The sequence below is a fragment of the Notamacropus eugenii genome, chromosome 2 (genome assembly GCF_028372415.1).
Source record: "Notamacropus eugenii isolate mMacEug1 chromosome 2, mMacEug1.pri_v2, whole genome shotgun sequence".
In the NCBI taxonomy this organism is placed as follows: domain Eukaryota; kingdom Metazoa; phylum Chordata; class Mammalia; order Diprotodontia; family Macropodidae; genus Notamacropus; species Notamacropus eugenii.
The window spans coordinates 410,076,576-410,100,177 of record NC_092873.1 but is presented as its reverse complement, the minus strand read 5'-3'; the positions used below and the strand labels follow the sequence as shown (position 1 = coordinate 410,100,177).

General features: G+C 38.2%; 1 protein-coding gene across 1 annotated transcript in view; it reads right to left on the bottom strand.

The window, feature by feature from the left end:
* The window catches only part of ACBD3 (acyl-CoA binding domain containing 3), a 39,317-nt gene extending 19,072 nt beyond the window's left edge, over window positions 1–20,245 (bottom strand). The window contains exon 1 of the mRNA XM_072647694.1: window positions 19,835–20,245. Coding sequence (XP_072503795.1) covers window positions 19,835–20,147 — 313 coding nt within the window. The 5' untranslated portion in view covers window positions 20,148–20,245. The remainder of the gene's footprint in view (window positions 1–19,834) is intronic.
* Between the last annotated feature and the right edge of the window lie 3,357 nt (window positions 20,246–23,602).

The following is a 23,602-nucleotide window of genomic DNA, read 5'->3' as shown; positions in this document are numbered from 1 at the left end:
TATAGCACAGATATGACCATGTCACCTCTCTTTCCAATAAGCTTTAGTGGATCCCTTTGAAGGATCAAATAATACAAATACCTGTTTGGCATGTGAAACTTCACAATGTAGCTCCAGCCTATCTCCCAAGCTTATTTATTTATTATTCTGCTTCATAATTCCCTATATACAGCCCAACCAAAGTGGCTTCACTGTTGGTTACACACAACATTCTGTCTCCATCTCAGTACCTTTGGGCTGTTCTCCTCACCTGAAATGCCTTCCCTCCTCCCTGTTCCTCTTAGAATCCATAGCTTCCTTCAAAGTACAAACTGAGTCTCTTCCAACATGTAGTCTTTCCTGATCCACTTCTAAGTTAACGTGTATTTACTTAGAACATACTTCTGCTGTTAATATGTACTTACATATGTTGTTTCTCAGATAAAATATGAGCTTTTTGAGGGAAAGGAATGTTTTTTGTTTTTTATTCCCAGAACTTTGGACACTACTCAGCATATTTATTTCTTCATTAGTATAGTGAACTATCAGTGATGAAACTCCCTCTAACAAGCAGATTAGCACCCAGTACTCTGCGATTTAAAGTCTCAAAGAGCTGGCTGGGGACACAGAGAGGTTAAATAATTTGGCATGGTCACAAAGCCAGTATATGTCAGAGGCAAAACTAGAACCCAGGTCTCCCTTACTCTTAGACCCTATCTCCACCATGCTTAGCTTAAGCACCCAGTAGGAGCTTAATAAATGCTTTTATATGGATTTTCTTTTTCAAGAATGCTGTTCTTACCAGAAAGGGTAAAAGAAATGGTTAAAAGGAACACCAATCAAATACAGATAAGGAGAATAAGAGCAATGAAATGCTTTAAATGAATTCAAAATACTTGACCAGAATGAATGACAGACACCCCAAGCAGCTAAAAAGAACTTTTCAGGTGTGATAAGTCGAACTGCCAACTGTCGATGACGAAAAGAAGAAAAATTGTCAGGCATGCTGAAGAAGACAAGGCATGCTGGAAGAGGAGGTGGGCCAACTTATTCCACAATCTACAGGCTGGAAAATTTGATTTTGATCCCAGGTAATATCCTAAAGCACATTAAACAGCTAGCTTATAAGTATTTAAAAAGGGAAATCACAATAACTATGAGGCTGCATGGGCTCACTAAGAAGAAATCATGCCAAATTAGTCAAATTTCCTCCTTGCAGACTTACTAAATTGAAAGAGTGAGGAAAAGCAGCCATGTAGTAGATTTGGATTTCAACCAAAAGCATTCTTACGTCCATTTTAAAGATGAGAAAATTGTAGCTTTATCACATGACAGAGTCACTCAAGAAATTTCATAATAACAAAACAGAGAAATGTGGACCAGATGATTAGTATAAGCTGGATACTCAATACACTAAGTATTAATAGACTGATCTATATTAACCTGGGAGAAATTTTTCAATGGTCTGCAGCAAGTTCTATCCTTCACTCTTTTCTGGTAAACAATTATTTTTTCAAAGGCTTGGATAGAAACATCATCAGTAGAAGGCAGTGATATATACTGGAAAGGTCAGCTACTGGGTTCCAAAAGACAACAAGAGGCTGAAATGAGTCAAATGTATAAGAATATGAGTCATTTCCCAATGGATAAATGGTCCAAGGATATGAACTGGTAGCTTTCAGATGAAGAAATGAAAGTTATCTATGGTCATATGAAAAAATGTTCTCAATCACTACAGTGGGAAATGAGCCCAAGATCCCACTGTGAGAAACATGCTCACCTTAAACAAAGACTGTTGTGAAATCAGGAAAGCTTTTATTAATCTTTACGCCCATTCCCCCTGAATGGCCAGGTAGCCTCCCCAGTAAGGTTATAGGATAAATACAACACATTCAGAAAAATGGAAGCCTTCTTATACTGTTTTGGATCTCCCCCAACACTGTTCCCTGACCATGTGACTTTATGTTCTCTCTGACAGGCTTTCCCTCAAACAGCTAGCTCATCAAGCCTCTGCAAAGGTTTCTGTCCTTCACCTGAACGTGCTAGATCAGGACTCTGTGGAAACAGAACCTCCCTGTTTCCCACATTACTGATTAGAGAAATGCAAATCAAAACAATTCTGAGGTACCACATCACACCTATTAGATTGGCTAACATGACAAAACAGGTCAATGATAAATGTTGGAGATGTGGGAAAACTGGAAAAAAAAAAGTGGCATTGTTGGTTAAGTTGTGAACTAAACCAACTATTCTAGGGAGCAATTCAGAACTATGCCCAAAGGGCTATAAAACTGTGGAAATCCTTTCACCCAGCAAAACCACCTTCTAGGTCTGTATCCCAGAGATCATGGGAAAAGGACCCACATGTACAAAAATATTTATAGCAGCTCTTTTTGTGGTGGCCAAAAACTAGAAATGGAGGGGATGTCTATCAATTGGGAAATGGCGGAACAAATTGTGGTATATGAATGTAATGGAATACTACTGTGCTATAAGAAATGACAAGCAGGATGCTTTCATAAAAACCTGGAAAGACTTACATGAACTGAGGCTGAGTGAAGTGAGTCAAAAACAGGAGGACATCGTACACAGTAACAGAAACACTGTATGATAACCAGTTTTGATAGACTTAGCTCTTCTCAGAAATGCAAGGATCTAAGATAATTCCAAAAGACACGATGGAAAATGCTATCTGCATCCAGAGAAAGAGTCTGAATGCGGTTGGAAACAGACTATTTTCCCTTTTTGTTTGTTCTTTCTCATGATTTTTCCCTTTGGTTGTAATTCTTCTTTACAACATGACTAATGTGAAAATGTTTGATAAGAACATGTATGTATAGTCTAAATCAGATTGCACAGCATCTTGGGAAGAAAGGAAAGGGAGGGGAAGAAAATTTATAACTCAAAATCTTATAGAAGTGAATGCTGAAAACTAAAAATTAATTAATTAATTAATTGAAACAGCAAAAACAAAAACCAGGATCACATCTGACAGTCAAGCATCAAATGGGGACTTTATTCCTTAATGACAAGCCAAAATTCTGAAGATTATTTTAATAACTATATATTAGGTGCACAGATTTGTATGTATTGTACTGAGGTTGAAACCGTACTTGGTATAAACTTTAATTCAATAAAATCCTGACCAAACACATACGCTCACATAAAAAGACAATGCCAGGCTGGAAAAATGTAGGGGGTAACTAGATTTTAGATGAAGATAAACCAAACTTAAACAGGAATGAAAAGTTCTAAATTTTTATATTCCCCTTTTTGACCCCCATCATCTCCCCCACCCAAATCAATTACCCAAGTACAGGACAAAGTAAACCTGACAACAGTTGGGGAGAAAGACGTGGTAATTTAAAACAGGCTATTAGTCCAATATGGCAAAAATCAATAGTGCAGTATGGCTGCTAAAAAGTGAGGCTGCAACAATCTTTTTACTCCATGTTTTGCTCAGACCACATCAGAAATAACGTGTTTAGCTCTGGAAGTAACATTTTAACAGTAACACTAACAAAGAAAATAGAACCAGAAGGGTGACTACAATTTTAAGGGACCTCAAAGCATTATCGCATGAATAACCGTTGAAGAAACCAGAGATTTCACTAAGAGGGTAAAAGATATGATAGATACGATATTGTCACTATCTTCAAGTATCTGATTAACATGGACAAAGTATTAGATATGCTGTGTGGAAAAATGAAGATCAATGTGTAGAAGTTACATAAAGGCAGATTTTGGCCAATATTAGGAGAAAATATTTTTAATGCTTACAGCTAGCCAAAAATGAAATGTACTGTCTAATGAAGTAGTAAGCTTCCTGTCATTAGAGCTGTTTAGCAGTGGAATTTAACCATTCACATTTTATATAAAAGCCTTCCTCTCCTAAACATGTAAGGTGCTTTACTAACAGCATTCTTATCCCCATCTTACAGATAAGAAAACTGAGAATTAACAAAATTCAATGACTTGTCCAAGGTCACAAAATTAGTGGGCCAAGATTCAAACTCCAGTGTCTCCTGACTCCAGTCCCAGAGCTCTTCCCATTGTATCATGCTGCTGATTCATATCCTGGCTACAGGATGAACTCTTCAAGTTCCTTGTAATTCTAGGGATCCCATGACTATGTGAATTTTAAAATGTAACAAATAAAACTTCAGAGTTTACAAGTCATATTTGTAAAAAGCTGACTTTTTCAAGTTAATAGTCAAAATTTGACTATTTAACAGCTCATGTCTTGAATCAAGAATTTCCCTACACTTAAGCAGTTCTCACCTGCCAGTCTGTCTATGTATACACCAACTGGGTGGCACAGTGGATTGAGTGCTAGCCCTGGAGTCAGGAACATCTGAGTTCAAATCCAATCTCAGATACTTACTACCTGTGTCACCCTGGACAAGTAACCCTGTATGCCTCAGTTTCATCATGTGTAAGACAAGATGGAGAAGGAAATGGCAAAACATTCCAGTATCTTTGCCCAGAAAAGCCTAAATGGGGTCACAAACTAAACAATAGTAACACTCATTTGCAAACATGACAGTTAAAAAGGTTTACTTAACATGTAGGTATAAGAATAAACTGAACTAACATGGTAGTTTCAGCTTCTTATAGCTTTAACAGAGCATCCAGCTTGCAAAGATATGATAAAATGCTTGACACAGTATAAATACCAAAACTCATCCATTCCAGCCATTATAGTTACCCTTAACTATTTTCTCTGTTCTGTCAATTAAAAGTAAAACCAAAATGGGACCAAAGAAATCCCAACCAACCTCTATTCCCTAAAAGGAACACAGAGGCAATCTCTACCAGATCAATGTGTACTTTAAGCAAATAAATAAGGAATACTAAATATCAGCAAGTTTCAATGGCACATTCTATTATATTAAATGCTGGTTTTTTCCCCAAATCATTCAAAGGGGAAAAAAGCACTACATATTTTTATGTTTATTTCACCCACATGCAAAATGTACCTAAAAAAAATTAATTGCACAAGAAAACATTCATGTAAAAACTCCAGGACACAATTTTATGCATGAAGAACTACTTAAAAGTCTCTATTAACCTCCTCCTTGGATTATAATGGTGGTCTTTAATTGGTCATCTTACTCATACAGAAAAAAAAACTGCAAGCCAAAATTTCAGTTGTATTACAGGTAGGACTAACTTTCCTTCTTTATACTTCCACAGTCAACAGACAGGAAGGATGAAAGCCACACCTTTGAGTCACATACAGCATGTTTTCTCGTAAGTTTTCCCAACCATGATATTCAGTTAAGAATTTCATACAGATGGGCATGGTCTCCACTTACAAAAGCTCACTAAGAGCCTTGAAAAGTCCCATCTTGCCTTTCAGCTTCCAGGTTCTTTGTACTATGGACATACCTGAAAAGATGATGAGAAACACTAATAGAATTCCTGCTGGAAAGGACGTTTGAACTCATCTAATCTAATCCTCCCATTTCACAAATGAAGGAATTGAGAGGCTGGAAACATTTGAATTTTCAAAACACTTCTCTAAAGCCTCACAAGGAAAAGTGGCTGATAGTGTCACTTTCTCACAGCCATCCATAATGCACATATGATTATGTTTCTATAAAGAACCTCGACAGCATTAAAATATTTAAAAGGTATTTTAAAGATCAATACTTTTAATGACAAAGTATTTTGCTCAGCACTAAAGACTCCCTACAACCTACTGTACTAAATTAGACGCTACAAAAAACCAAACCAAACCAAACCAGGAAAATGAGCAACAGGATATGGGTTAAGAATGTAGCACAATTCTCAAAACACCAGAAGGAGTTTCTGTTGGTAATTCTGCAAAGACAACAGTATGAATGCCCTCTTAATACCGCGGTACTACCGAAAACTGAAATAAAACCTCAGCTTAATAAGAACAGCATTAATTTAAGAATATAAAACTACAGAAACATGTTACAAATGCAACACTCACAGAAACTTCTAAATAGTTTTGGTATTTGATGCCAAGGTAATTTCATGGGAAACTAAATCAATCTGCCATGAAAAATGATTAACTTGTAAGCTCTAGATACTCTTCTTTCTTTTGGGGGGAGGTTGACATTTCAACATTCTGTTCCCTATTACCATAAAAGTAACATGAGAGACACTTACACGTTCAGTGATCATGGGCAATTTTCATCTTATTTGAGCCTGTTTTTCCTCATGTATAAAATAAGGATGAGTTGTAGTAGCTTCTTACTTGCCTCTAACACTTAGTACTTGTGTGACTTTAAGCAAATCCCTGGACCTCAGTTTCCTTATCTGTAAAATGAAGGAATGAGACTAGATAGATAACCTTTGAGTCCTTTCCAAACAGATCTAGATCTGTTTGCTCCATAGGATCACTGTCAGAATTAAAGGAAAAACTCCACGTAAATGAAATGTTTTACAAACCTCAGAGCACTACATAAATGTCTCTATTGTTTAGAGCATAAAGTTTGAAAGGCCAAAAACGTAAAATTTCAATTCAATTATTGATAAGGTGGCTCTGATAGGTCAGATCCCTGAAAAAGTCAGCTCAGTTACAGGGTTCTGATGCTATTCTGGGCTCAGGACTAAAGAATGAGAAACGTGTTCATCAGAGTAATTTTCAACTATCAAACCAACTATAACTATCCTGGCTTTATTCCAGTTCCCACAATAAAGGGACAGACAGGGGCTTTCCAAGGTCACGGAGTCACCCTCACAGCCAAGGCTGGGCTGGAACCAGAACTGGCCAAATGAAATGGAGAGAATCTCAGACCACGTGATCTCCTTTCCTCTTACATTTATCAATCTTAGCCATAACAATAATGTATTGTTGTGCTTTCAAGTTGGAAAAGCATTTCCCATGCCTTCTTTTATTTGAACCTTAAAACAATTCTCCGAGGTAGCGACTATAAAGTATTAACATCTCCATTTTATAGATGATGAACCTGAGATTGAGAGGCTGTGATTTTGCCCACAGTCACAAAGCAGAACTCGGATCTTCTAGACTACAAATATTGTACTTTTAACTCCTATTCCATATTGCCTTCCTGCCATGCACGTATCCCTCAATATTCTGCCCTATACTTTTGAAGACATTCAAATGAATTTAGATCCTTTTTTGAACTCTGTAGAAGGAAAAGGACAAGGTTAAGGATGAATGGAAAATGCACTGGACTGAGAGTCAGGGGACTAGGCTTGAATATTTTCACTTAAAGCCTGGGAATGTGGGGTAAGTACATTCTCTGGGCTTCAACTTCCCTATCTCTAAAATGAGAAGGCTTGTTCAGGCCCTTCAAATTCTACATCTATGATCACTAGGAGATATGGTAATAAATTCATTTGACTACCCAAGATAAACTGAAGAGAACACTTGCTATTGCTCTTCTGTATCTGAATGTTTTGGGATACTTGAATAAGGGTTGCAAATGATTAAAAGATGAAAATTTATTAGACATGTCAGGCTTTTTGAATGTTGAGTTCTTTAATTTCCTTAAAGGCACCATGCCTGAAAAAATTTAGAAGGTAAAGATTCTAGTGTAAAGAATTATTTTACTTCTATCCTCATAACAATCTAGAGATTCTTCTTATTATTTACAGATGAGGAAACTGAGACTCAAAAAAGTTAAGAACTTTATCCAGAAAAGCTAAGCACATTTGTTAAGCAGTTGTCCATTACACAGATAGTAAATAGGATTCCAACGTAGGTCTGCCTGACTTCAAGTCCAGCTCTACAACAAACTATTCCTCTTATCGATAAGCTGTTTGTACAAAAATATTCAAAGCCACACAATTTGTAAAAACAAAGTCAGAAACTAATTTTGTGCCCAATAACTAGTGAATGACTGAAAAATTGTGGAATGTAAATGAAGGTCCTTCCTAACTATAGATGGATGACCCTATGACTGCAGAAATCTTCACCACCAATGAAATATCACTAAGTCATAATAATTATGAAGAATTCACAGAAATGTGGAGAAAACATAAGAAACCAAGAGGAAGACAGTAGATCCAAATGAATACAAACATACTGCAACTACATATGTAAATAAAGGCATTAAATAGCAACAAAACTTAGGTGGAACACATTATTAACTGTCTTGTTAGGATCAAAAACTTCCTTTTTTTTTGAGGGGAAGGGGTTGGGGACAAAGGACAATAAGTGTAAATAATTTCCTCTTTTGAACTGTTTTAAGCGTTTTTGAGGATTACACTTGTCAATGAAAATTTACCAATAACAAAAAAAATCCGTTTTTCCCTAAACAGAAAAATTATCTCAATCCTTGATTCTGTAGTCTTTAAAATCATAGCTCAAATTCTATTTTTATTCATTAATGCCTATTCATTTACTTCAACCTATTCTCCAACTTGCCAACAATAATCCCAGTCCTATTTATTCTTGATTAAAGAAAAAAGGACATACTGTATATGTCTGGCTTGATTCCTTGTTAGACTATAAACACCAAGACATAAGGACGTTGTCTTGGAGAAATAGCCTACTCTAGTGGAAAGAGTGCTGCATTTGAAATCACAGAACTGGATTCCGCTCTGCTACTTAGAACCTATGTGACCTTGACCTAGTCACTTCTGTTCAGCCCCAATTTCTTCATCTGTAAAACTAGATGATCTCTAAAGTGCTTTCCAGCTTGAATCTGTCATTCAACTCTTTAATATACATGTTACTATGGTACCTTTAATTTGTATAAGATGGCATCAGTACTGACGTGGGTACTGAGAATTTTGAATGTAAACTTCTGGCAAATGGGAATAGTTTCATTCTTTGTATCCTCAATGGTCTAGTATACATTAGACACCTAATAAATGCTTATTGTTTGACAACTGAAAAGATCCCTATTTTTCTATCATGAAAACAATCTAGTATTAACAAAGTATAAATTTAGAACAATTAAGGCTTTTAGATTTAGCCATTCAAAGATAATTGAATTATTGAAATCTCATTTTTTAAATACTTCAATCACCACTATATATCAGACTTAGTATTTAAACAGAAAGTAACCAGAAAAATGTTCTCATTTGGTTCAGTAAATAGATTTTATAAGCAAGTAAGATATTCAAATGCGTATACCTCCAAAACAACCACAATAAAATTCTGCTAAAAATATACAATGCTAAGGTAGTGTTTCAGAGTTTTCTTTGGGGTCCTTTTGTGTTACAGAACCCGGATGAACTATCCTAATTTATGCCAAGACCAATTTTTTTAAACTAGGGAAATTAAAAAGCTGGGTCAGAATTCAATAGGTTAGAAGTTACTCAAACCTCTTAAAATGCAGAATCCCCTACTGGGACACCAATTATTATTGCAGGAAACAGTTGTCTTTCAGGTTAAAAAAAAATTCTAGAACTAAACCAATAATATTTAAAAGGAAACTGCAAAATGTAGTAGGAAGAGCATTAATCTTGCAGTCAGGAGATCTGGAATTCTAAGCCCAGAATCACACTTGCAAGCTGTGCAACCTTAAGCCAAGTAACCGTATCTGAGCTTCAGTGTCCTCACTTACAAAACAAATGATAGTTAAATTTACACATAGCATCATTTTATCTACAAAACCCTGAGAGGCAGGCACGGTTATTTTTCTCCACTTTACACATAAGGCAACTGAGGCAAAGCAACTTAGCCAAGCAACTTTCCCAAGGTCACACAGATATTAAATATCTGAGACAGGATTCGTACAAGTTGTCCTGTTTTCAAATCCAGTACTCTAGCTGAGTATAATACCTAATACTTGTCTCAGTCTCAAAGAATATGGAAATGTATGTTATTACAACAGCACCACCATGCCTTGAACATAGATACTTATTGTTACTGAAACTGAACTAGAAAAAAAAAATACTCTAGCCTCACACAAATTTACTACTCAGAGGGGCAGGAACTGGAAATAACAATAATAGCAAAAACAACAATTTTTAAATACCACTTGCTTTGTGCCAGGCACTGTGCTAAGCACTTTCGTATCTCATTTGTCACAAGAACCGTGAGAAATAGGTGCTGTTATTAACCCTATTTTACATACGAGGAAACTGAGGCAAACAGAAGTTAAGGGACTTGTTCAGGGTCACAAAGGTAGTATCAGGCTGCATTTGAACTAGATCTTTCTGATTCCAGGTCCAGCACTCCCATCTACTGCACCACTTAGCTTGTCCCTGACTTGTTTTTCACTGGTATAGGAATTCAAGGATAAGTAAACTGCCTCTGAAATACAAAAATACAGCATTTTAAAATTCTTTCTTAGGTCTAGGTTTTAAAATGCAAAGAAAACTTACTCTCCTTTACTTCATCTTCCCAGTCCTCCTTAATCTTAATGTCTTCCCTCTAAAACTACACCCCAATTTATATATATATATATGAGAAAATAAAATCTTGTTTGTACAAAATTGTTTGTATATTATCTCCCCTCATTAAACTGAGTTTCTTGAGAGTAGGGACTATTGTTTGCCTTTCTTGGTATCCTCAAGGCTTTAAAAGTAATCTACTGAATATATTATGTACTTTAGGAAAAATAAAGCTATATATACAAAATATTTGTGATTTTGTATGTGGAAATGTTCTATGAGTCAAATTCAGAATAAAAAAATTTTAATTTATCTTAACACACTCACATTAAAGATTACTCTCAAAATAATAAAATGCACCTGTGATCTCATCAATTTGGATGTTCCCTTGAATGATGTCATTTTGATGTTCTCCCATAAATTCACTGTGTGAAAGTCCACCCAATCAACTAAAGACCTTTCTCAATCTCTCCTGACATCCTCCAAAAAGAAGTCAATGGAAAAGTATTGCTGTTCACATGTCACCTTTCACCCTCCCAATGTGACATCACTTCCTTTTCTGATCATGCATTTTCCTTAAGACATTCTTTAATTATTTTGATAGTTCTATTAAATTCCCCATATATGTTGTGGCCTGCTTGTGCCTGCCATGTTTACTGTCATTTGTGTGACATTCATTACTTTTATTTCTTCAACAACTAGATAGTCCCACATTTTTTAGCCATAAAATGCAGGTGGAATAACATTAAAAATAAGGGTCTTTAAAAGTGTGAAGTAAAAGTTGTTCGATATGTCATGCAGATGCCGCCCCCCCTTCTAATTCTAGTCTACATTCTTCCCCATCCCTGTGGTAAACATCTTTTAGTATTATGCATATTCAAAAACCTGTTTCCTCCAGATCCCTTCATGAAAGATACTACTGATAAATGCATAGAAGAACCTCAAAAATTCTGTATAGAAGACATATATATACATATATATGATAAATTAATGGATTTTTCCTCAATTTTTCCAGATTTCTTTCTTCCACATCTATAGTGTCTTCTCTTTCGAATGTTAGAATCAACCCTCAAAATTATGTAATCTCCAAAATGGATTTCCTAACATACACTTGGATTAATCCACATGCTTTTCTGGTCTTTACTGTCTTCAATACCACTGCTAAATTCAGGAGCTAAGTATACCTAAGCTCGTGACATTAATACCTTACATGTGGTGGCTTGAAACATTATTAATGGTGAACACTTTGTCATAAATCCTTTCCTAGTACTCTTACACTTACTGTCCTTCCATTCTCACCCTGATTGTGCTTCATTGGGGCTAACACACAATTTTCTTTAAACTAGTTTAGCTCTACCATTGCTTGTCCCTGCTTTATAAGGATATATTGCTCATAATCTTCCGTCACCCATCTCCCTAAGATCTTACAAATGAGTTTGTGTTCTAAGCCAGTGTTGCCTTTGGCTGCCATTTGTATCTACTTAGCAAATAAGCTGAGCTGAAGTTATGGAACACAAACTTGTAGTAGACCCAGTCAGAGGTTGTGTGATTTCCTCCATCTTCATTCCACAGCACATACTTAGGGAGGAAGGTGATGAATGGCGAAAGTGTTCCAAGGGTGAGGCTTCGCTGGGCTTAATCAGTGATATAAGGAGGACAGGGATTCAAATGAGGAATACCATGTAGAGCAGAATTGGTTGGAGAGAGTAGCCAGTGCAGAGGGGAAAACTGAGAGGTCAAGGGATAGAAGGTCACTGTGGGGATGAAGGCAAGGTTATGCAAGGCAAGGCAGAGCCAGAGAGAGAGAGGAAGAGGATTTCAAAATTCCTGAACATGGGGTACATATGTGGATGATGGCAAGATCAAGAATATGACCATAAAGGTGTATGTCTGAGGTGGGATAGAAGGGTAACTCATGGGAAGTGAGTAGAATGAAGAACTCAGAGGTCAGGGTACTTGAGGGAGAATCAATATGTAACACTGAAGTTCCTTAGTATGAAGGCAGAAGTTGAGGAGGAAAGAAAAACTGCAAGCTGGGTATCAAATTCAGTGAGGGATCTATAAACAGCAGCAACCAGGATTTTGATAGGGTGGTAGATATGAATAACATGAATCTCAGAGGAGAGGTTACTGAATGATGGGAGGAAGGAGAAAAACCTGGAAGTGGCAATGGTGAGCAAGGAGTAGTTCAACTTTTTTCAACCAGTGAGCTGAGGAGAATGAGTGAAGGTGCACCTAGTACTGGAAAGGGAGGCTGTCATGGATTATTATTCTTTCTCCTAGCTATTCCCCAATTCTGATTTCTTCTCTAACAAGTCAAGGATCTAACTGTACAAAACTGTTGCTCACGCGATAACTCCCACATCAATGATGACTCTTTTCCAGTCTGTTAAAATATAAGATTTCATTGTTTATGATGGTATGCATTGCTCACCATGTCTAATACCCTCTTGTTTTCTCAGAGAAAGCATTCATGATATAGTAATATAAGGCTTCTATAAACCCTACAAGTCGTTGGCCTCTCATTTCTTATTCCCAACCTGTGCTTTCCAACATATTTCCTCATTATCTATTCCCATGTTAGAAATCAAGTTATTATTGTATTTTTTGACACTATGTAGATCTGTCCTACAAGTCAAAGCAAAATTAGTATAGTTACTTTTTGATATGCAGTTTCCTAAAAAGACTCTCCCTTCATTTTTACTGAAGGTTATGATAACTTCATTTTGTCTGCCAACAAGATGTCCTGCTATTTTACAGAACCACTAGAAAAAAATAACTGCAGAATGGCTCAAGATTTCAAAATACAAAGCTGACTTTTTATTATGAAATACAACTGAAACAGCAACAACGTTCTGGGTCTCAACTTCATGACTGAGAAAGGAATCATTCTTTAAAAGGTTTGTTGTTGTTTTCATAAAGAATCAGAATGCAGACACAACCATTATCTTAAATACTCACACAAACAAAATTATGCCGGTGGTGATTTGAGAAAATCATTATTAATACTGGAAATGAGGCAAAATTCACAAAGGGAAAATTTTCCTTAATTTTTTTTAGTCTCTTTCCTGATTTTAAGATCTAAAAAAAAGATTTATAAAAGTATACAAAGGCTACTCTGACTTAAACACAGAGGAAAAAAAATGGAAGTTTTTACTGATTCAGTCTGTAAGATGAAGACTTACTCATACATATCAAACACTACAGTCTCAATACCAAACTGACAAAATAACACACAACAGCTTTTAAGAATCCATGTTCTGAAACTGAAAAATGAACTTAAAGATAGGACTGTGGAATAAGGGAGGCAACTAAGTGGCTCAGTGAATAGGGTGGTGGGTCTGGAGCCAGGAAGACTGGGGTTCAAAACTGACCTCCACCACTTACTAGCTGTGTGTCTCAGGGTAAGTCACTTAACCTCTTTGTCTTAATCCACTGGAGAAGGAAATGGCAAACCACAACAGTATCTTTACCAAGAAAACCCCATGTGTGATATGATCCAGGAGGTCATGAAGAGGATAGACTACACAACTGAACAACAAAAGTGCAGAAGGCATGGAGAGGATTTTAAAGTGTTTCCATGCCTGCTAAAAATATCACTATATTCTCTAAACTAGGAGTTCTTACTCTTTTTTATGTCATATTTCCTTTGGAAGATTGGTGAAGCCTATGAATTCCTTTTCAGAATAAAGTTTTAAATGCATAAAGTACATTGGATTTACAAAGGAAACTATACTGAAATACAACTATAAAAATATTTTTAAAACCAAGTTCAGAGACTACAGATTATGAACCTCTGTGAGTCTAAACCTTTAGCCAATTTAAATAAGTAAAACTATAAGGATGCTTTAGTAAGTTCTTAAGGCTAACCTTGAACTCTTTTAAGAAAAAGGAAGAATATAAAAAGAATCAGAAGGCAACACTTCTGTTTTCTAGAAACATTAATGGCTTTTTTCTTTTTCAATTTAAAGTAGGAATATGCTGGTTAGTCACCAGGGAATATTTTTCCAAAGGATAAAAATATACCTTTGTGGTCCTGAACAGGAAAATATGTCCAATAGTTTAATTAACAAAAGCACTCTTTCCTTAAACCCCCCCTCCCCAAGATGTGACTGAATTAAGATGATGGTTGTGGGAATGGTAAAGAAGGAATGAAGGTTTCAGACTAAGAAATAAATTTTCAGCAAAACTGATGAAGATCAATAATGAAATGTAATTCAGATTGTTTTACCTTAAAAAAAAAAGAGCCTAAAGGGTTTGGAAACAGCAAACGGGTCAACTAACAAATAGGTCAAATTTTAGGCAGCTTTACAGAAAATGTAAATATAAATGGTGGGGAAATATAAACACTTTATTAGAAGACCTATTCATATGGTAAATGAGGCTGATAGCATGCAAGTGTCCTAAATGATTCAAGAGAGCTTCCAGGTTATATTCTTGCTTAATTTGTTAGGGTAATGACTTTACAATTCCAATAAAATTTCTGAGACCTCTTCTATTTAAAGAATTTGACGGTAGTTATATAATGATAGCTATCCAGCCAAAATTGTGCAAGTCTGGAATCCAGTGATCTGCTCCTACCTAAGAAGCTGACGGCAGGCGCTTGGATTCACATTTTGATACTGTGTGACCTTGGGCAAGTCATCTCACTGAGACTCCGTTTCCCCATCTTAAAAATGAGAAGAGTAACATTTATACTGCCATCTTCAGAGGGCTCTTGTGAAGAAGGTGCTTCATAAACCTTACACTACTACATATATGTGAGTAATTACTTTCTGAAGCCTCTTCTCTCTTAAAACAATGTGTACCAAAACTGAGAAAAAATATACAACTATTTCTGAGATGGTTTAAAGACAATACTGACAATGGGAATGAAACAAAGGACTTTTAAAATTCCCTGAAACCCCAATGTCTAGAAAAATTGAGTTAACCCCCACCAAAAGGGTTTAAAATTAAATAAAATAAAAAATAAAACTGCCCTAATGCTGCACTGATATGAAAAATAAATACAATTGGTTTTGGTGAAAGTGATCTAATTTTTAGAAAAATTATAGCTAAAAATTAAGGGTAATAAATTCTCACAACTAGCGATCAAAATATCTCTAAAGCTGATAGTAAACTCTATAAACAAATTAAGATTGATCGTCTTTATGATTTATGAGAAGAATGTTAACTTGCACTGGTTCATTCACAAAGCAGCCATCTTTTAGAAATGAACCTGAGATAACCTCCAAATAACAAAAATCCTGGTTTTAAACTAATTAGATAAGAACTATCAAATTGCAACAGAATTGTTCAAGGCAGAATTGGTCAGAGGCCTAGCTAAATTTTCTGGTGATCACACCTCTCCCTTGATGATCTTGATATCCACTCATTTACCTAGCTGCATAGCTCGGGGGGGGGGGGGGGGGGGGGGGGGGGGGGTGAGATGGGGAGAAGATGAGTGTGTGAAAATGAAACCTCAAGTGACAATTTCAAACAGATCTGACCTTGGTAAAAAAATTACTTGAGAATTTGCCTACATACATATTCTCTTCCTTATCTCCCTCCCCCACCCTCATTACAACACTATTTCTATTCTCTAACACGGTCTTTGGACAAAAAAAATACTTATAGATGTTTAAGAAAGGACAATGGAAAATAAAAACCTTAGGATTTCCACAAAACTATCTATTCTTTATTGGTAATAATAATTATGTCAGTTAACAAGCAACTATCCTCAACTTGATAGAAAAATCCATACAATTTCAAAATTTTCAAAATTTTGAATGATTCAGTAAAAGTCAACAACAAATCAACAAATATTTATTAAGTGTTTACTGTGTGCTATTTCTTTGTGATTTCATCCAGAAACCTAGTCATTCTAATATTTATTAAGTAAAGATCCATACTATGCAGGAGGTGAAAGAAGCAGAAAGAGATAAACAAGCCAGCCCTTATTTTCAAGAGGCTTACAATCTAGTAGGCAGGGAGTAAAAAGCAAGAGCAAACGAGTTACAAGAAAAGGAATAAAAAGCAAAGCAACTTCCGGGTCACAGCTCCACAGTGAACAACTGCATTAAAATAGCTTTCTGTTTCCTTGAGAATTATAATTCCCAGTGCCCTTAGTTAGAAGAATCAGTCTGTAAAAGTATGATCCACAGTCAACTGTTTTATTAATTGCAAATGAAACATCCCAAAGGATGAAATTAATTTGTTCCAGGGATAAGAAAGTAGCCTGGCAAACTAATGTCTAACAAGTAACAATAAGATTCTACTTCAATTTTTGCTGGTTGCATAGGCTTTTAAAACACTGAAGTTTTTTTTTTAGTCAGAAAAATTTCAAATACTTCGCAAACACATTTTAAAATACATCCCTATGTAGGAATCTTGAAAAGATGCTCCACATTGCACTCACATTTTCTTATTGTCATTTGAGAAACTGTCCAGCAAAGTCTGACATCAACCCAGATGATTCCTATTAGTTTTCAATTATTCTGAATTTAAGATATTTTAGACTTTCCCCTCTGTTTCTGTTCTACTTTGCATATAGAATGTTCTTTGTCAAATTCAAAAATTTTAAAGTGGAACTTTTTTTTAAGGAGGAAAAAATTCAGACAGATGCCATTCAGCTCTAAAATTGGGCCCAGCTATATAATTCCTGGTGACCTTCATCTGTCCCTGTATCCTCTAAATCTTCCTTTTACATAGTTATATAGCTTCTGAAGTGCTAGAAATTTTAAAACATTTAATTTTCAATCCATGTAGTCTACTTGTCCACCCAGAAATGACTTTAGTATAATTACTTTATCCTACTGCCATCCCATTACCAGAATCTAGTTACTAATTGGTCTATAATTCAAAGATCACAACTTTACTCCCCGGGTTCATCTTCATCCAAATAACAGAAAAGATTAAAAAAAAGGTAATTCAACTCCACATTGTGTCTCCCTACCCCATTTAATTGAAATTTGCCTTAAAAAACATCTTGTGCTTACATTTAACTTTTTCAAATCACTTTCATCTGTTCTCATTTCATCTTCATGCTAATTTGTGGTACAGTAAGGTATTACCAAACCACAATGGACAGAATTTGCAAAGACACAGAGGATTAACAGGATTATACAGCTAACTCCCAACAATGGTAGGAGAACCAGGAGTAGAACTCGAATGTCTGGACTGCCAGTACATTATCTTTCAAATAGGCTAAGACATCCTAATTTTCAAGGTCTATTTTTATTCTATCAAGTAAAAAGAAATATTTCATATCTCAAATTCGTTGAGGAACAGGTAAACTTTTCTGAGCAAAATCCACATAACATAAATCCTAAGGGAAATTTCACTTTGCAGAACTACTTTAGAAAAATGAATCAAAAGCCCAAATAGTAGTTACTAGGTCAGCAAGCTGGAAGAAAAAAAAACCCACCCTTGGTGCAAGGAAGGCAATGATTCCATTATTCTACTTTTCCATTAATTTGACCACTTTTGGTCCCTCCCTTTTATTTTTCAATTAAGCATTTGCTACACTAAGCATCTTTGTTGCCAAATGATCCAGAAATGAAAGAGGCCTTTAATTTCTACTACACTGATTCCTTAATAAAAATACTTGATATCAGCTTGAGGCAGCTTAAATGAACTCTTTATTTCAAGGTATGAGATTTCTAGCATCAAAAATAAAGCTTCATACTTTCAGAAGAGCTCTACTATCCAAGCATAACGTTATCCAAGTATGGCATCACTTACTACAAAGAGAAATCATTCTACCAATTTTATTCCAATCCTGTCACATTCTGTGGAGGCTGAAAACTTAAGATAGCAGGCAATAGTATTTTCAATTATACTGAGACCAACAGAGGTTTGTAAATGAGATTCACAAAGAGAGAGCAAGGTACAGTGTATAGAAGGCTTCAGGAAAACCTGAGTTCCAAGTTCTGACTCTGATCCAAACTAATTTTATGACCTTAGGCAAGTCACTTAACCTCTCAAGGCTCCTAGGCAACTAAGGTTATAAATTACAGAAAGGTGCCTAATTTACTCTAGCGGAGGGCTTGTCTACCTTAGGAGTTCCCTATAGAATGACAAAATCACTGGTCCCTGACCAAAGAAAGGACTTGCCATCATTACCAGTTTACTCTATAATTCAATTCAAACAGCTTAAGACAGAGTCTGGTACAAAGTAGGGACTCAATAAATACTTGTTGACTGATGTTGTTAGGGTCTTATTACATGCAAAACACTAAAAAGAAAAGCCACTAAATACAGATCATTTAGGTCAAATGAGCTAAACTTATTTACCATTATCATTTCTCTAAGCTGTGTGATCCTAAAGCATGGACCTCAAAGAACCATCACGGTGAATAAGGTAGTGACAAAAAGGTGCAACGAATTTTAAATAGCTTGATCCAACCAGCAGCCAGGTTTAATTAATAAGATAAGAAATATCTGAACTAGTTCGTACAATTAAAGTCATGGGCAGTTCCATGACATAACATCTCCTTAACTTCTATTAAACAAGTACCATCTGCAAGGCACATTCTTCAGACCCTACTGTTAAAAGTATTTACTGACACACACACAGAGGAAACAGCATGGATTCATGGACAGGGCGCTGGATTAGAGAGGTGAGAGGCCCAAAGTGAATTTCCCATCAGTGCTGGAGTACAACGTGGAAGAGATTTTCAAGTCCAGGGGAAACAGGACCACGAGGTCCCTTTCAACTCAAACGTGTAACAGTGTAACCATGCCGGGGAAGTGACAACCTCTCTCTGGGCTTCTGTGTCCTACTCACCTTTTTTTAAAGGTTGTCGTGAGGAAAGCCCTTTGTTATTAGCCCAGCTAGCAATAATCAAGTCTTACACGAAGCTATTTTAATCCAGGTTTTCACAAACAAATCACAACGCTATCTGCTCCTTCCCACATGAGTCAGGGGAAGGACATCACTACCAAAAGCCTAATTCATCATCCCATGACACACCGACCATGGACAACCAGTCGTTAGTTGGGGTGGAAAAACAGGAGTAATTTCAGGGGTAGTACAACAAACGGAATTCAAGTGGGGGGGGGGGGAATAAGATGTTAGCAGTCCGTAAGTCACAAAGGCCTTAAGCAGGACATCCCTTCATTCCTTCCTCTCTGGATGTGACAAGCAGGAGGGGCAACGGGAAGTTTACTCAGGTACTTCCTCTAGGTGCCCTAGAGACACTCATAAAAAACCAGGCAATTCCAGGTTAGGAATCTCCTTACTGCAGGGAGTTACAAATAAGTTCAGCAAAAAGGTTCTCTTCCCCCCACCCCCCAAAAAAGAACCAAACTGGGCGGGCCTGGAGTACTGCCAAATGAAGTGCAAGTTTTTGCGGTTTTTATTTGCTTTTGGCTGGGTAGAAATCAGACCTAAAACAGGACCCTCGGAAAGGAACGGGAGACAGAGCATTGGGAGCTGCGCAGCACCAGGGGCCCAGGGGCACCTGAGAGGGGTGTCCACAGGGCGGGAGGCCGGTCAGGGCAAGCCCGGGGTCGCTGCTCCGGAGGGGAGCGCGGACACACTGAGGAGAGGTGGGCGGGGCGGGCGGCGGCCAGGGGCCGGGCTCACCTTTGAAGAAGCGGAGAGCCAGGCTGTACAGCTCCTCCAGGCCGAAGCCCCAGAACTCCTCCAGGCACAGGGAGTCGTCCGCCGCTGTCACCCGGACCGAGGCCGGGGACGCCGCCTGGGCCCGGCCCTCCGCCGCCGGCTCCTTCTCCCCGGCCTCCGGCCGCCTCTCCGACGTCGACTCGGGCCCAGACCCCGCCGGGGGCGGGGGCAGCAGCGGAGCCCCCTCGGCGCTGGGCCGTTCCTCCGGGTCGGGGCTCAGGGTGAGGCCGTCGATGGAGACCTCAAGCCGCTCCGCGCTCAGCACCCCCGCCATCTCGGGCTGCGCCTCCTCTGCTGCGGACAGGCGGCGGCCACGTATCTACTTCCTGCTGCCCTCTGACCTCCGCCGGCCCACAGCGGAACTTCCGGGAGGGGAAGTGGTAAGAAGGACAAGTCTGGGTTGCCCCGCCCCCAAGGACGTTCCACTCTCTCCAGGCTCCGCCCCCTCGACTTCTCCTCCCCTCCCCCTCCCCACGTCCCTTTGGGAGGGCAGAACGCCTAGGAATGTCCCTCTTGGCGACCCGTATCTCCCACGTGGCAAATTCTTCTTTTAGGTTCTTTTCCCGCGAATACAACTGACTCCTAGGTTTGGTATTTAAAGCCCAGCATAGCCGGCCCCAGCCTGCTCCGGCAGGCCTTGGCACGGGCTCTCCTTCCTCCTGGTTTCTGGAATCCCTAATCCCATTCAAGGCCCACCAGGATCCCAAGACGGCCAGCCTCAATTAGACGTCTTGTGACCTCTCTGATGTTCAGAACCATCCCCCATTAGCCCACAGGGAATTGCCTGCCATTTACTTTTAGTCGTGCACGCATTGTGCCCCGCCCAGCCCAGCAAATGTAAATGACTTTAAATTTTTTACCTTTTTTTAATCTTTCTGTCCCCAGTGCCTGGAACATTCTTTAATAAATGCTTATTGATTTAATTGCCACCAGGCCCACAAAGCCTCATTCCCTCTGCTCTGGGACCACCCTCATTCCTCTACCCCAAACTTTGTCTTGGACCCTGTAAACCCCTGCACTTCCAAGAGCAGGCATCCCTTCCTGTGGGCAGCCAGGTGGTGCAGTGGATAGAGCATCAGTGCCTTCAAATCTCCCCTCAGACACTTGGCACTCACTAGCTGGGTGACCTTGGGCAAGTCACTTCACCCCCATTGCCTCATCCTGGGTCATCTCCAGCCATCCTGATGGATTCAGATGGCTCTGGAGCAGAAGGGAGGCTGGTGACCTGCACAGCCCTCCCTCACTCAAAACAAAGTCAAGTGCAAGTCATGTCATCCTTTCTCTGATGACATGGTCTTCTTCAGCAACGAAGGATGAACACACACATTTCTTCCTGTAGTATCTACTATGTGCAGAGTCTGACCATTTCCACCCCCTCCTGTCCTCTGTCCTGTGGCAGGCTCACTCAGACTCATTCTGATGACTTCAGCTCCCTCTTCTATCTAGATGTCTCCCAAATCTATATTTTTGGTTTACTTTTAATTATATATATACATATATAATACATATAAATTATTATTTTTGAGTCCCCAAACCACTTCATTTGTAAAAGGAGGTTTTAGCTGATCCAACTCCAGACCTGTGGTGCTAGGATCTCTAGCTGCGTACAAGACTCGTCCTTTGTGTCCTGCCTTCGCTTCAAAATAAAGATGTCCAAAGCTGAGCTTATTTTCTCTCAACCTTTTCCTGTCCCTAAGGTGCCTAATTCTTTTAATGGCATTACTATCGTGGTCACTGAGACTCAGAAATCCAGAGTCATCTTTGAATCTTCCTTCTTCCCCACCTTCCTCACCACAGAGCCAAGACTACAGGTGAGCAAGGAAGGCACAACATGAACTGGGAGAGGAACGGGGAAAAAAAAAAGAATACTTCTAATCATGCATCTACTTTTAAAGACAGAAAATTCAGATCTTCTTGGTACATCCCCCAAGAATGCTGCTTCAGACCTGGAATTCACGTTTCATCAGTACCCTTTGCCTTGGAACCCATCACAAAATGGAAGGTGGAGAGCCCCTCCCAGGACCTTCATTTAAGGAGAATGCCCAGGCCATCCTTGTCTTCATTTTTTACTTCTGCTATCTCCTTTAGATTTCTCCATTGTGCTCCTGCAGAGGTACCTTCCTTCCCTCCTGCTCTCTCCTTTTCTTCTGTGTGTTTTCTTCCCCCATAAGCTCCTTGAGGGCAAGGACTGTTTTTTTTGTATCTGTATTTCCAGCTCTTAGCACAGTTGAATGAGTTGCTATGATTCTTTAAAAGCTACTATGAAGCAGTAACCCACCAGAGTACAATATTCAAATGTAGCATAACCTTGACTCAGTGCCATAACTGATCAATGGCCAAAATCTTTGTTGATTCTACTTATATTCTATCTCTTGTATCCTTCCATTTTTCCATTTCTGCTAGTATCCTGGTACTGAACCTCATTATATCTGACCTGAAATATGGCTCAATCAATAAGCATTGATTAAGTGCCTAATAATGTGCAAGGCACTGTATTAGAGACCAGGGATACAAGAACAAAAATTGAAACAGTCCTCACTCTCAAGGAACTCCCATTCTAATGAGGGAAACGGTATGTGAATAACTAGGCACATATAAGATATAAACAGAGTAGATAGAATGAAATCTGAAAGGGGAAGGGACTAAGAGATAGGAAGAAGAGATTGAAAAAGGCCTCCTGTAGATGGTGGAACTCGAGCTGAATCTTGAAAGAAGTCAGGGAAACAGTAGAGGTGAGGGGACAGAGCATTCCAGCATAAGAGACATCCAACGCAAAGACACAGAAACCAAAGATGAAGAGCCATGTGCACAGAACGGTAACTAGGCTAATGTAGCTGGGCTGCAGAATACACAGAACAAAGGACAAGAAGACTGGAAAAGCAGGAAGAGACCAGGTTATGAGGAGCTTTAAATGCCAAAGATAAGAATTTGCATTTGATCATGGAGGTAATAGAAAGCCAGTGGAGCTAACTGAGCAGGGCAAACTGATAGGTCTATATCCCAAAGACATCCCAAAAAAAGGGTGGGAGGAAGGACCTATTTGCACAAAAAAATATTTATAGCAACTCTTTGTGGTGGCTAAGAATTGAAAATCGAGAAGATACCCATCGATTGGGGAATGGCTAAACAAGCTGTGTTATATGATAGTGATAGAATATTATTGTGCTATAAGAAATGACAACCAGGATGATTTCAGAAAAATCTGGAAAGAGTTACATGAACTGATGCAGAGTGAAGTAATAAGAACCAGAAGAATATTATACACAGTAACAACAATATTGTCAACTATGAATGACTTAGCTCTTCTCAGAAATACAATGATCCAAGGTAATTGCAAAGAGCTCATGATGAAGCATGCTATCTGCCTCCAGAGAAAGAACTGATACTGTCTGAAGCATACTATTTTTCACTTTTCTTTTTTTATTAATTCTTTTTTTATTCAAGTGTTTTTGTATAAAATAACTACTAGGGAAATGTTTTCCATGACTGTACATGTATAACTATATCTGATTGCTTACTGTTTCAGAGAGGAGGAAGGGAAAGGACAGAAGGAGGGATACAATTTGAAATTCAAAACTTTAAAAAAAGTTAAAAACATTTTTTAACATGTAATTGGGGAAAAAATAAAATATAGTAAAAAAATTGAGCAGGGTGATGGGTGAATTAGAGTGAGGAAAGTCTTAAGGCAGGAACATCAGTAAGAAAGCTAGTGCAGTAGTCCAGGAGAGA